We start from the raw sequence: 13887 nt of genomic DNA, 5'->3' as shown, positions 1-13887 counted from the left end.
GTGAGCATCCTTCTTAAACCAGTGGTTGCCTTCAGCATCAGGAGCTCTATGAAGCCTAGGTGAGCTCTCAGTCACCCTGAACTATTTTCTCAGCAATAGATGGTTCTCAATTCCTAGTACAAGACACAGTACTAGTAATTGAGAAGAATGTTATAAGCAAAACAAATACAGTTGCTGCTCTTGTGAACCTTAGATCCTGGAAAAGTGACAGATAGTCATCAATTGCTCACAAATCTATGAGTATAATGACTATGATGAGGGAGATGAAGGAAAGCCTGTGTTCCTGTGACAACTTAGATAATAGTGGGAGATGGCTTCATCAGAGAGGTCTTGGAAGACATCCCCAAGGGAGTGATGGCTCCATCTGTAGGATAAGAGGAGGGCATTTCAGGTAGCTGTCCCTGTGATGGAAAGATGACAGAGCTGGAAGAAGGATAGATACATAGTACTAGCATAGTACAAGATTTGGATGGGTAAGAAGGTGTCAGACCTCTTAGGACCTTGGAGTCCAAGGTGAAGAATTCAGGTTCTCATCCTAAAAACTATTGGTTGTCTTTACTTCCAAAACATAAAGAGGAAAGGTATCTGCAATAGATCTTTAGCGAATGTGGAAAGAAGAGGCAGCAAAGCCCATGTTTTTCCTTTCTCCAGATAAAATGTGTATTAGTCCCTTCTCACGCTGTTATGAAGAAATACCCAAAACTGGGTAATTTGTAAAGGAAAGATGTTTAATCGACTCACAGTTCCACATGGCTGGGAAAGCCTCAGGAAACTTACAATCATGGTGGAAAGGGAAGCAAACACATCCTTCTTCACAAGGGAACAAGAGAGAGAAGAATGAGTGCCCAGCAAAGGGGGAAGTCCCTTTATAAAACCATTAGATCTTATGAGAACTAACTCAATATCATGAGAACAGGATGGGGGAACTGCCCCCATGATTCAATTATCTCCACCAGGTCCCTCCCACAACACGTGGAAATTATGGGAACTACAATTCAAGATGAGATTTGGGTGGGGACACAGCTTAAACCATATCATTCTGTCTGGAACCCTCCCAAATCTCATGTCTTCATAATTCAATTTAAAATCATACCCTCCCAACAGTCCCCCAAAGTCTTAACTCATTCCAGCATTAACTCAAAAGTCCAAGCCCAGAGTCTTATCTGAGAAAAGGAGAGTTTCTTCTGCCTATGAGCCCATAAAATCAAAAGCAAGTTAGTTACTTCCTAGATTCAATGGGAGTACAAGCATTGGGTAAATATACCCATTCCAAATGGGAGAAATTGGCCAAAATAAAGGGGTTATAGGCACCATGCAAGTCCAAAATCCAATAGGGCAGTCATTAAACATTAAAGTTCCAAAATAATCTCCTTTGACTCTATGTCTTATATCCAGGGCACCCTGATGCAAGAGGTGGGCTCCCATGGCCTTGGGCAGCTCCACCATTGTGGCTTTGCAGGGAATAGCCCCCCTCCTGGAGTGGTGTTGAGTGTCTGTGGCTTTTCCAGGCACACAGTGCAAGCTGTCAGTGGATCTACCATTCTGGAGTCTGGAGGATGGTGGCCCTCTTCTCACAGCTTCAAGAGGAAGCAGAATATAAATATTTGGAAAATATGCAGTCTGATGATTTTATAGAAAAGAAAACCTCATTTACTAGGGAGAAATTGAAGCCAGTTGCACAAATTTACATAAGTAACGAGGGGCTAAATGCTAATCACCAGAATTGCCCCAGTGGGAATTCTGTGTGTGGACTCCAACCACACATTTTCCTTCTGCACTGCCCCAGCAGAGGTTCTCCATGAGGGCTCTGGCCCCACAGCAAACTTCTGCCTTGACATGTAGTTGTTTCTATATATCCTGTGATATCTAGGCAGAGGTTCCCAAACCTCAGTTCTTGACTTCTGTTCACCCACAGGCCCAACACCATGTGTAAGCCACCAAGTCTTGGGACTTGCACTCTTTGAAGCATTGGCTTGAGCTGTACACTGTCGTCTTTTAGCCATGGCTGGAGCAGAAACTGCTAGAAGGCAGGGCACCATGTCCCAAAGCTGCATAGAGCAGGGGGAGCCTGCCCACAAAACCATTTTTCCCTCCTAGGCCTCCAGGCCTGTGATGGAAGGGGCTGCCATGAAGGTCTCTGGCATGCCCTGGGGACATTTTCCCCATTGTCTTGGTGATTAGCATTTAGCCCCTCGTTACTTATGTAAATTTGTGCAACTGGCTTCAATTTCTCCCTAGTAAATGAGGTTTTCTTTTCTATAAAATCATCAGACTGCATATTTTTCAAATATTTATATTCTGCTTCCTCTTGAATACTGTGTCACTTAGAAATTTATTCTACCAGATACCCTAAATCATCTCTCTCAAATTCAAGGTTCCACAGATCTCTAGGGCAGGGGCAAAATGCCGCCACTCTCTTTGCTAAAGCATAACAAGAGTCACTTTTGCTCCAGTTCCCAATAAGTTTCTTATCTCCACCTGAGACCACCTCAGCCTGGACTTCATTGTCCATATCACTATCAGTATTTTGGTCAAAGCCATCCAACAGGTCTCTAGGAAGTTCCAAACGTTCCCATATCTTCCTGTCTTCTTCTGAGTCGTCCAAACTGTTCCAACCTCTGCCTGTTACCCAGTTCCAACGTTGCTTCCACATTTTCAGGTATCCTTATAGTAGCCCCCCACTCTACGAATTTACTGTATTAGTCCTTTTTCATGCTCATATGGAAAAATACCCAAAACTGGGTAATTTGTAAAGGAAAGATGTTTAATTGACTCACAGTTCTGCATGGCTGGGAAGGCCTCAGAAAACTTACAATCATGATGGAAGGGGAAGCAAACACATCCTTCTCCACATGGTGGCAGGAAGAGGTATGAGTGACCAGTGAAAGGGGAAGCCCCTTATAAAACTATCTGACCTCGTGAAACTTAATCATCACAAGAATAAGATGAGGGAAACCACCCCGATGATTCAGTTATCTCCACCAGGTCCCTCCCATGATATGTGGGGATTATCGGAACTACAATCCAAGATGAGATTTGGGTGGGAACACAGCCAAACCATATCAAAATGCAACCTAAAGCTACTCAGTCCAAGCAAAAGTCAAGTAGACTCCCTAATCCCAGATAACCTCAGAGAGGAAATCTTAAACCCAAAAGACCGATTTGCCTTTTCTGCCTAACTGCTTTTGTTCTTCTCCAAGAACCTCTTTGGCCTTGGAAGGATGCTCACTCTCCACCGTATTTTGCAGTGGACTATTGGGAAGGAAAGTTCCCTATCCAAAGATGCTATGTGCACATTCATGTGCTTGGACCTCACCAAGGATCTTGCTGGATCCCCTTCCCGGGGCCCATCTGTGACTGTCATCATTTGGCTAGGCAAGCCTCCTTGAGAGTAATCACACTCTGGCATCGGCTGAGTGTTAAGGTTGTTATTGCAGCTATAGCTGGTGGGATCTTTGTTTCTCAAATGAAGCTTTCTTATTCATAAAGTGCAGTCATCTCTTCCTGGTAATCACACCCTTGAAGAAAGAGCTGGATGTGTTCCTGAGCAGGGAGGACCTCTCTGAAATCAGCTTAGAGGAATGAGTGTGTATTTGTTCTTCAGTGGTGTCTAGAATCTGACTTCTGGCAATCTTTTCCACCATCAGCCCTTTCTTTTTGCCAGGATTCCTTTATCTCCTATGTCATTTGACCTTCCTATGTTGCACCATTATCCTATGTTTTTCACATCATATATACAAAAGAGCTGGTCACCATTTTATGTAAAATGAATTTCAAAATACAGAATTTAACTGAGTAAAACAGAACCCGAAGTTTCATTTGAGATTGAATTTTAAATCTAATATTTATTCATGAGTTTTTGCAGTGACCTTTTCAGCACCTTTTTTAGATAACTTTCTTACAAGAATTTATACATATTCAGCTAATTATTCAGTATACTTCACGGAATACTTAAAAAATGGAACTGTAACAAGATCTTTTGTGCAAATTATGAGAGGCTGTCTTCTGTTTAAATTTCAGAATGCATATACCTACATGATGGGCGCTTGTGTGATTGTATTTAGGTTTTTCTCCATCTGTGGAAAACATGTAAGTACCTTGTGAAGAATCTTATTCAAGGTTATATATGTGTTAATGAAAGAATGGTGATTAATTGATTACAGCCTTACCTCCAGGTATTTAGGGATGTAGTCACAAATTACTAGACATCATAAGTCAAGATTAACAAGCATTAAATATTATTAAATGAATCATTAATAAAAATTAAATAACTAATTATTAAATGAATTAGTTATCATTCAATGTGTTTCCTGCCATTTATGTTGCCTATTCTTTATATTCAATAATTAAATTAAATTTATTAATTTAAAGATAACATCAGTCATGAATAAAACCAATATTCTTAATTCTTAATGCATTTTTATTTTTATTTTCAATAAAGTTATGTAACTTTACTTCACAGAAAAATAATCTTTAATGAATTTGTATGTTTCCATGATTCCAGTTTTTTTTTGAGACAGAGTGTCTTGCTCTGTCACCAGGCTGGAGTGCAGTGGCGGGATCTTGGCTCACTGTTTTCTCCACCTCCCAAGTTCAAGTGATTCTCCTGCCTCAGCCTCCCAAGTAGCTGGGATTACAGGCATGCGCCACCACACCCAGCTAATTTTTGTATTTTTAGTAGAGACAGGGTTTCACCATGTTAGCTGGGATGGGATTCCAGATTTTTTAATATTATTTGTTAATGTTCATGGGTATACTCCACATATATTTTTCATTTTTTACAATGCTGTTTCCTTTTTTATTATAAACATTATTTCATATATACATTCCATACGTACACATAACCAATATATTTAATATTTTATAGTTATTTAGTATTATACCATTGCTTAGGTTTGTTTCTGTGAAAGTCTATTTGTGGAAGAAACCTGAGTTTACTTGCTATCAGTCAAAAATGTGTAGCCCGTATCAGAGAATTGAGGAGCAGGAGAAGAGAAAATGGAAGGTGAAAATGCTTAATGTTACTCTTATTAATTTGTGTGAAGAGGCTGAAATGTTTGAAGTAAGAATAACATTCACCCAATGCCTGGTGGGTTTTGAGAATATTTAGATTTAATACCTTATAGAAAGCAACTTCCAAATGATACACCTAAGAATCACTTTTGAGCCAATCTGCTTAAAAATTAGTTGCTACCCAGGTCTTCCATAGCTTAATGGATTGAATATTCTCTCTCTCTCTCTCCTTCCCACTCTCTCTCTCTCTCTCTCTCTCTCTCTCCCCCCCTCTCTCTCTCCCCCCCTCCCCCTCCCCCTCTCCCCTTCCCTCTCTCTCTCTCTCCCTCCTCTCTCTCTCTCTTTCTCTCTCTTTCTCTCTCCCTCTCCCTCTCCCTCTCCCTCTCTCTCTCTCTGCTTCCCACCCCTGGTCCCCAGGTAACGCTAAAGATGCTCCTCTTGACAGTGGTCGTCAGCATGTACAAGAGCTTCTTTATCATAGTAGGCATGTTCCTCTTGCTGCTGTGTTACGCTTTTGCTGGAGTTGTTTTGTTTGGTACTGTGAAATACGGGGAGAACATTAACAGGTTGGTGTATATTTATCTTTCTATTCATTTATCAAGCAAACCCTTTAGTAATAAAATTTTAAATAAACAAATGTTTTTTGTCTACTAAAGTCTAGGAGAGGTAAAAGGGAAGTAATCTGTTGGAAATTAAAATAAAATAGCCAAGTTTTAAATGATATTTTTCCAGTTGAAAAAGGTTATTCAACTGAAAAGGTCTAATTTCAAAACCTTAGAAAATTTAGAAATAAAAGAAAACAAAAAGAATCCATAATTCCACCAACATTCAGTAATAATCACTCCCAATTCCAGCACTTTTTCTATCTACATATTGCCAAAAAATGATACACTATTTTTAGTTGGAACAATTTTAAGATAACTTTGGGTTTCTTTCTCAGGAAAATATGGGAAGTTAGAAGCCCCCCAAATGGTTGTAATATATGAAAAGCAGTTTTCAATGATTTGCCTAAGTTTTATGGATGCATCTCATTTTTTTTTTAAAGTCCTGATACAACAAAGTATATACCGATATGTCTGGTTGTAGGAATTAGCTACATGGCTGCCCCACCTTTTATAGCATCCTCCAAGTGAAAGAAGGAATCACTTAGTTGCCAAAGCCTGCCTACTTAGTCATTCAAGATGAATGGCAATAAATTAGTGGTCATGCCAGAGTTGGGTGTTCAGACAGCTATATTTGGAGGCAAGTATAAATGACAAACTAATAAAAAGGTATAACCTTTGGAAAAGGTAACTTAGCAACCAAATTTACTACAACCTCCACTTGTTTTGATGGTGGCAAACTATGCTATTTCATGACAAACCCTTCTATTCACATTCTGTTAATTTTTTTTCTTAAATTAGGCATGCAAACTTTTCTTCGGCTGGCAAAGCTATTACCGTACTGTTCCGAATTGTCACAGGTGAAGACTGGAACAAGATTATGCATGACTGTATGGTAAATATCTCTCACCATGAACAAAACTTAGACTTAGAATCAGCATGAAAGTCTTGCAACCCAATGTTGGCAGGATCATCCTTGCTAGCATCAAGACTTTGTGTATGAAATATAAATCCTGACACTTCAGTCCATAAAATTGCATTATTACACATTCCAATGCATGAATATTTAGGGCAAAATACTCAATTAACCCAACCTGAGCTATTGTAGTTCCATTCAACAAATATGCATTCTGTGGGTGTTGTTCTTTCCCTCCCATCTTTAATATTTTGGTAATCAAAGCCAAACAGGGAGCCCTTTAATTTAACATATTCAGTAGATAGTTCACTGCCCCTCAGCTATATGCTAGGTGCTAGGTCTTCAGCAACTCCAAGGCACACTCCGGGAGCTTACCTCAAGGGCTCTGAGCTACTCTTCCTTTATACTATAAAGTATACTTTATACTTCCTTCTTATTATACCCTGTCTTCCCCAAGCATCATCCTTCTGGTATCAGTTTAAACATCCATTCCTTCAGGTCTTTTGCCTTCAGCTAAGACAGCCAGCTATATGTTCTTATGCTGCTCTATAGTTCTCCTTTGTAATAAGTATCACAGCTGTAGTGAATTATTGGCTTACATTCATTTATTTTCTCTCTTTCTCACTATAGGACCAATGCTATCTTATAAAAGTTCTGCAGTGGTGGAAATCTGCACTAATTCGGGGAGCCACTAGCCATATGTGGTTATGGGGCACTGAAAATACGACTAACACAACTGAGGAACTGAATTTTAGTTTTAATTGTATATTATTACATTTTAATTAACATAAATTTAAATTTACATCGCTGCATGGAGCTAGTGGTCACCATATTGGGTTACACAGCATCCAACTGTCAGCAGGAAGAAGGGACTGGGCCTATGTCTTTCTTACCAGTCTCTCCCCAAACTTGGCACAAACCTAGCACAGAGTAGGAGCGCTAGGACTTCATGCATGAATTAACAAGGAGAATTTGCCAAATCAAATAGAACACAACGCAAAATTTAACGAATCTTAAATAAAAATACAAGCAGAATGCTGGGATTAAAGAAGAAAGAGCTAGTTTCTCTGGCTGAGAAAAACCAGAAAGTGCTGTCAGAGGCATTGGCATTTTATTGAGCCTGTAAACAATGAGAGAGTTTTTGATGACTTAAGTCTTGTGCTATTCCATAGCATCCCATGACCCTGTTCCAGGAATGGGGCTCACTCCTTACACAATTTGAACGTGAATTTGCTATGTACAGGCACACCTTGTTTTACTATGCTTCACTTACTGCCTTTTGCAGACTTTGCATTTTTACAAAGTCTTGTGTAAAAGACTTTATGGCAATCTTGTGTTGAGCAGATCTATCAGGGCCATTTTTCTAATAGCATGTGTTTGCTCACTTTCTGGTTCTTTATCACATTTTGGTAATTCTCACTAGTTCAGACTTTTTCATTATTATTATATCTGTTTTGGTGATCTGTGATCAATGATCTTTTGATGTTTCTTTTGTAATTGTTTTGAGGGGTGCCATGAATCATGCTCAATAAGATGGAGAATTTAATTGATAAATGTCATATGTCTTCTAACTGCTGCACCAAAGAGCTGTTTCTCCAACGCTTCTCTCTTTTCTTGGGCCTCCCTATGTCCTGAGACACAACAATATTGAAATTAGGCCGATTAATAACCCTACAATGGCCTATAAGTGTTCAAGTGAAAAGAAGATTCACACATCTCTCACTTTAAATCAAAAGCTAGAAATGATTAAGCTTACGGAGAATGACATGTCAAAAGCCATGTTAGCCCAAAAGCTAGGTCCCTTGCACCAAATAGTTACTCAAGTTGTTAATTCAAAGGAAAAGTTCTTGAAGGGAATTAAAATGCTACTCCAGTGAACACATGACTGATAAGAAATAGCCTTATTGCTGATATGGAGAAAGTTTTACCGGTCTGAATAGAAGATCAGACTAGCCACAACATGCCCTTAAGCTAAAGCCAAATGCAGAAGAAGGCCCTTACTCTCTTCAGATTTATGAAGGGTGAGAGAGGTGAGAATGCTGCAGAAAAAAATATTCGATGCTAGCAAAGGTTGGTTCATGATGTTTAAGGAAAGAAAGAAGCCATCTCCATATTATAAAAGTGTAAGTGCTGCTGATGTAAAAGCTGTGGCAAGTTATCTAGAAGATGTACCTAAAATAATTAATTAAGGTGGCTTCACTAAACAATGGATTTTCAATGTAGACAAAACATCCTTCTATTGGAAGAAGATGCCCTCTAGAACTTTCATAGCTAGAAAGGAGAGGTCAATGCCTGGCTTCAAAGCTTCAAATGACAGACTGACTCTGTTGTTAGGGACTAATGCAGCTGGTAACTTTCAGTGGAAGCTAATGCTCATTTACCATTCCAAAAATCCTAGGTCCCTGCTATGGTTTGACTGTGTCCCCACCCAAATCTCATCTTGAATTGTAGTTCTCTTAATCTCCCTGTGTCATGGGAGGGACCAGGCAGAGATAATTGAATCATGGGGGTGGTTTCTTCCATCCTGTTCTTGTGATACTGAGTGAGTTCTCACTATAGCTGTCATGAGATGTGATGGTTTTATAAGGGGCTTTCCCCCAATTTGCTTGGCACTTCTTGCTGCCACCATGTGAAGAAGGACATGTTTGCTTCCCCTTCCGCCATGATTGTAAGTCTCCTGAGGCCTCCCCATCCCTGCTGAACTGTGAGTCAATTAAAGCTCTTTTCTTTATAAATTACCCAGTCTCAGGTATGTCTTTATTAGCAGCGTGATAATGGACTAATACAGTCTCTTAAGAATTACGCTAAATTTACCCTGCCTGTGCTCTATAAATGAAACAACAAAGCCTGGATGACAGAACAGCTGTTTACAGCATGGTTTTCTGGATATTTAAGCCCACTCTTGAGACCTACTGCTCAGGAAAGAAAAGATTCCTTTCAAAGTAGTACTGCTCATTAACAATGCATCTACCTGGTCAACCAAGAGCTGTACCAGCAGATGTATAAGGAGATTAATGTTGTTTTCATGCCTGCTAACACAACATCCATTCTGTCCATGGCTCAAGGAGTCATTTCAACTTTCAAGTCTTATTATTTCAGAAATAGATTTCATAAGGTGAATAGCTGTGATAGATAGTGATTCCTCTGATGAATCTGGGCAAAGTACACTGAAAAACCTCTAGAAAGGATTCACTATTCTAGATGCCATTAGGAACATTCATGATTCATGGAAGGAGGTCAAAATATCATCAGCATTAACAGGAATTTGGAAGAAGTTGATTCCAGTCATTATGGATGACTTTGAGGGGTTCAAGACTTCAGTGAAGGAAGTCACTGCACATGTGGTTGGTAGACATAGCAAGAGAACTAGAATTAGAAATGGAACCTGAAGATGTGACCAAATTGCCACAGTCTCCTGATCAAACTTGAAGGAATGAAGATTCCTCCTTATGGATGATTAGAGTGGTTTCCTGAAATGGAACCTACTCTTGCAGAAGGTGCTATGAACGTAGTCATAATGACAACAAAGGATTTATAATGTTACATAAAATTACTCAATAAACCAGCAGCAGGGTTTGAGAGGATTGACTCCAAATTCGAAAGAAGTTCTATTGTGGGTAAAATGCCAGCAAACAGCAACATATGCTGCAGAAAAATCTTTCATGAAAGGAAGAGTCAGTTGATACGATAAACTTCCATGTTGTCTTGTTTTAAGAAATTGCCACAGCCACCCCAGCCATCAGCAGCCACCACCCTGCTCAGTCAGCGGTGTCAACATTGAGGCAAGGCCCTCCACCACCAGCAGAAGATTACAACTCACTGAAGGTTCAGATGATTGTTAGCTTTTCTTAGCAATAAAAATACTTTTTATTAAGGTCCGTACCTTTTTGGACATAATGCCATTGTGCACTTAATAAGCCACAGTATGGTATAAACATGACTTGCATATGCACTAGGAAACCAAAACATGCGTGGGACTTGTTTTATTGCAGTATTCACTTTATCGCAGCAGGCTGGAACTGAAACTGCAATGTCTCCAGGGTATACCTGTAGAGTGTATATTCCCAAATCTTAACCCGTTACTTCAGTCAGAGAAAAACTTGCAAATGTCTTTTTATTTGATTTTCTGCAGTTTGCATCACAGTGGCTACTTATCACTTGGGGCTAGTGGCGGAGGCAGAAAGAGTATCTAGTGGAGATCAGTTCATTTTCATTGTGCTTTTAAAAATGGCAGTAACCTTGGGATTCTACAAGATAACAGCATACAATAAGTGAAATATTCTTTATTTTTGCTATAGATGATGTACCCAATGTATGTGGCTTTTGAAAGCTTACTTTGAAGTTAATTATATTCTATATGTTTAGGAATCTATTCATTAACTATAGTCAGCTAAAAGAAATTTCTATTCTCTACTCTTATCCTCTCCTTCTTCTTCTGCCCCAATGCCCCAAAGGTTCAGCCTCCTTTTTGTACTCCGGATGAATTTACATACTGGGCAACAGACTGTGGAAACTATGCTGGGGCACTTATGTATTTCTGCTCATTTTATGTCATCATTGCCTACATCATGCTAAATCTGCTTGTAGGTAAGTGATGTTAGTTGAATACTTTTTACTCTTTAAACTCAGGTACTTAGATAATTATGTATGATTTTCAAGCAATTATCTTGGATTGCTTGGGGTGGGTGTTTCATGGCATTAATTATAAATTGTTGTCTCTCAATCCAGAAGCTGAAAAGACCTTTGAAAGGCATGTAAATGACAGTTGACTGCAATTTTAAGAGTTGTACCATTTATTATGATCATTAATTTCAAAAGAGCTCTTCTCATGGACTGAGTTGAACAAATATCAGAGAGGACTGTCTAGCCTTGAAATATCACATTTATGTTTTTGAAAGGTACACCTTATTCACCCAGCCGTGGGGCCACCCAGAACTCAATTTGACCTTTAAAAATGGCCCTGGAGCTCTAAACTAAGAGTTAAAGCCAGCTGGCATGACTATCTCTATACACAGAATGTGTGTTTGTGCTTATGACCCTCATGCTTTGGAAAGGCAGGAGCTGCAGAAATAGCTTAGTCCAAGTGTAAACATGCCAATTTGGAAACCATACTAAAAGCACTTTAAAAATCTGGCTTATGATGTAGGTGATAGAATCCATTATTAATAATGGATGTTTTACTCTTTCTGAAATATGACAGATTAGCATAATTGTCTAACTTCTGAATTTTTCTTTTTTTAAAAGCCATAATTGTTGAGAATTTCTCCTTGTTTTATTCCACTGAGGAGGACCAGCTTTTAAGTTACAACGATCTTCGCCACTTTCAAATCATATGGAACATGGTGGATGATAAAAGAGAGGTATGGGAGTGGGTTGTTGTTTCATGCCCCACCTCAAAGAGACTTACCAACATGTCTCAAACATTTAAATGGTTTTGAGGCTGGCAAAGATTTCTTAAAATTAGCCAAAGTAGCTGCGGTTTGCTCTTCCTCTTGTCATTGCCGTCATCAACCTCCACCTCCTTCCCTTCCTCCTACTCCTCCTCCTCCACCCCCTCCCCCACCCCCTCCCCCTCCTCGTCTACCCCCTCCTCCTCCTCATCTACCCCCTCATCCACCCCCTCCTCCTCCACCCCCTCCTCCTCCTCCTCCACCCCCTCCTCCTCCTCATCCACCCCCTCCTCCTCATCTTCCCCATCTTCCCCCTCCACCTCCTCCTTCTCCTCTACCTCCTCCTTCTCCTCTACCTCTACCTCCTCTTCCCCCACCTCCTTCTTCTCCACTTCCTCCTGTTCCTCCTCCTCCTCCTCTTCTCTCTTCCTCATCCTAGCAAACACTCAGGCACAGTTCTAGGCACTGAGGATATAGCAATGAACAAGATGGAACAGCTCCTGTACTCACAGAGTTTACATTCTAATAGGTGGAGACAAATAATAAAAAGTGAAATAATAATTAGTAGCAGTATTTCCAGAAGTTAAAACTATAGACAGTAGTTGGGGTTGGGCTGCACCGGCAGGAATGGCCATGAAGGAGGCCTGAGGGGTGCTGTGGGACATTATGTCTGAACAACACAAGGAAGGTTCTGCCAGAGTATTTGGAAGAGAGATCTGGAAATAGTTCAAGAAGAGTTGATGAAGGGCACAAAGACCAAGGAGCCAGCATGGGCGTCATAAATGAGGGGCCCTGTCAGTGCCCTCACCCCGATTTTATCCCTCTTCTTGGTACCCCCGCCCACCCAGGCTCCAGTCTCAAGGGCTTTCAAGATAGTGTGTGCCCTGCGTGCAGGGGATCTGACCTCGCTCTCAGCTCCTCAGGACCCACCTGTCTCTCCATAACTGTCACCCTGCTTTAATGTAATACACACATGAAGAACACACTACCCTGCACACTGAGATGTCAGTAACTGGCAGGCACTCATGCTCACTAGTGTTCTGCCCAGCACTTTCATTCAAAGATCCAGCCAGGGGGGCATGGTGGTTTGTGTTGCGTGGGAGGTAGCAACACATCTTAGATTCTCAGTGTCTGGATCAGTTCTGACCCAGAAGAGGGCAGAGCTGGGGGCCAAATTCTCTTGTATATAGTTTTTCTAATCCTGAAGAAGACATGAAAAGGAGTTATCTCTTTTTTTTTTTTCTTTTTGAGATGGAGTCCCACTCTGTCCCCAGGCTGGAGTGCAGTGGTACAATCTCGGCTAACTGCAACCTCTGACTCCTGGGTTCGAGTGATTCTCCAGCCTCAGCCTCCCGAGTAGCTGGGACTATAGGCACGCACCACTGCATCTGGGTAATTTTTGTATTTTTAGTAGAGACTAGGTTTCACCATGTTGGCCAGGCTGATCTCGAACTCCTGACCTCAGGTGGTCCACCCACCTCATGCTGAGATTACAGGCATGATCCACCACAAGTTATCTTTTAGTGGTAGGAAAACTTCCAATAAACATTGAGACATTCCTAGCATCCAGATTGAGTGAAGAGGAGGATTACATGTCTGTGTCTTGTCCATTACCTTGTGTGAGTGCATTATGACCCACTCAGTGCATGCATTGGAGGCAGAGTCCGTGAGACAGGCCACATGAGCATCAGCCTGGTGAGGGCAACAGCAGTGTCCTGGGGGGCTGAGGGGGAGCTTCCCATGCCTCACTCCAAATGCTGCAATGTGGTGGCATCCCAGAGAGAGAAATTTATCACTCAGTTTTCCATCCTCTGCTCTTCTCAGTGCACTTAATTCCACCAGGCTCCAAGGAGGTGACCAGCTTTCTTCACATCTGGTGCTAATTATGCTAGCTTTTGAGAAATAGCACCTTTTTTTTTTTTTTTTTTTTTTTTTTTTTGAGAAACCCAAGTGCATCACTGAGGCC

The 13887-nt window shown here is 40.7% G+C and overlaps 1 protein-coding gene across 2 annotated transcripts in view; it reads left to right on the top strand.

Moving 5' to 3' along the window:
- Positions 1-13887, top strand: part of NALCN (sodium leak channel, non-selective) — a 354786-nt gene that overhangs the window by 329133 nt on the left and 11766 nt on the right. For both annotated transcript variants that reach the window (XM_028837268.2, XM_028837267.2), the window contains 5 exons: positions 4021-4089; positions 5431-5579; positions 6417-6510; positions 10986-11118; positions 11776-11891. In XM_028837268.2, the coding sequence (XP_028693101.1) occupies positions 4021-4089; positions 5431-5579; positions 6417-6510; positions 10986-11118; positions 11776-11891 (561 nt within the window). The remainder of the gene's footprint in view (positions 1-4020; positions 4090-5430; positions 5580-6416; positions 6511-10985; positions 11119-11775; positions 11892-13887) is intronic.

Source organism: Macaca mulatta, chromosome 17 (assembly GCF_049350105.2).
Source record: "Macaca mulatta isolate MMU2019108-1 chromosome 17, T2T-MMU8v2.0, whole genome shotgun sequence".
Lineage (NCBI taxonomy): Eukaryota > Metazoa > Chordata > Mammalia > Primates > Cercopithecidae > Macaca > Macaca mulatta.
This window is presented reverse-complemented; position numbering and strand designations above follow the sequence as displayed.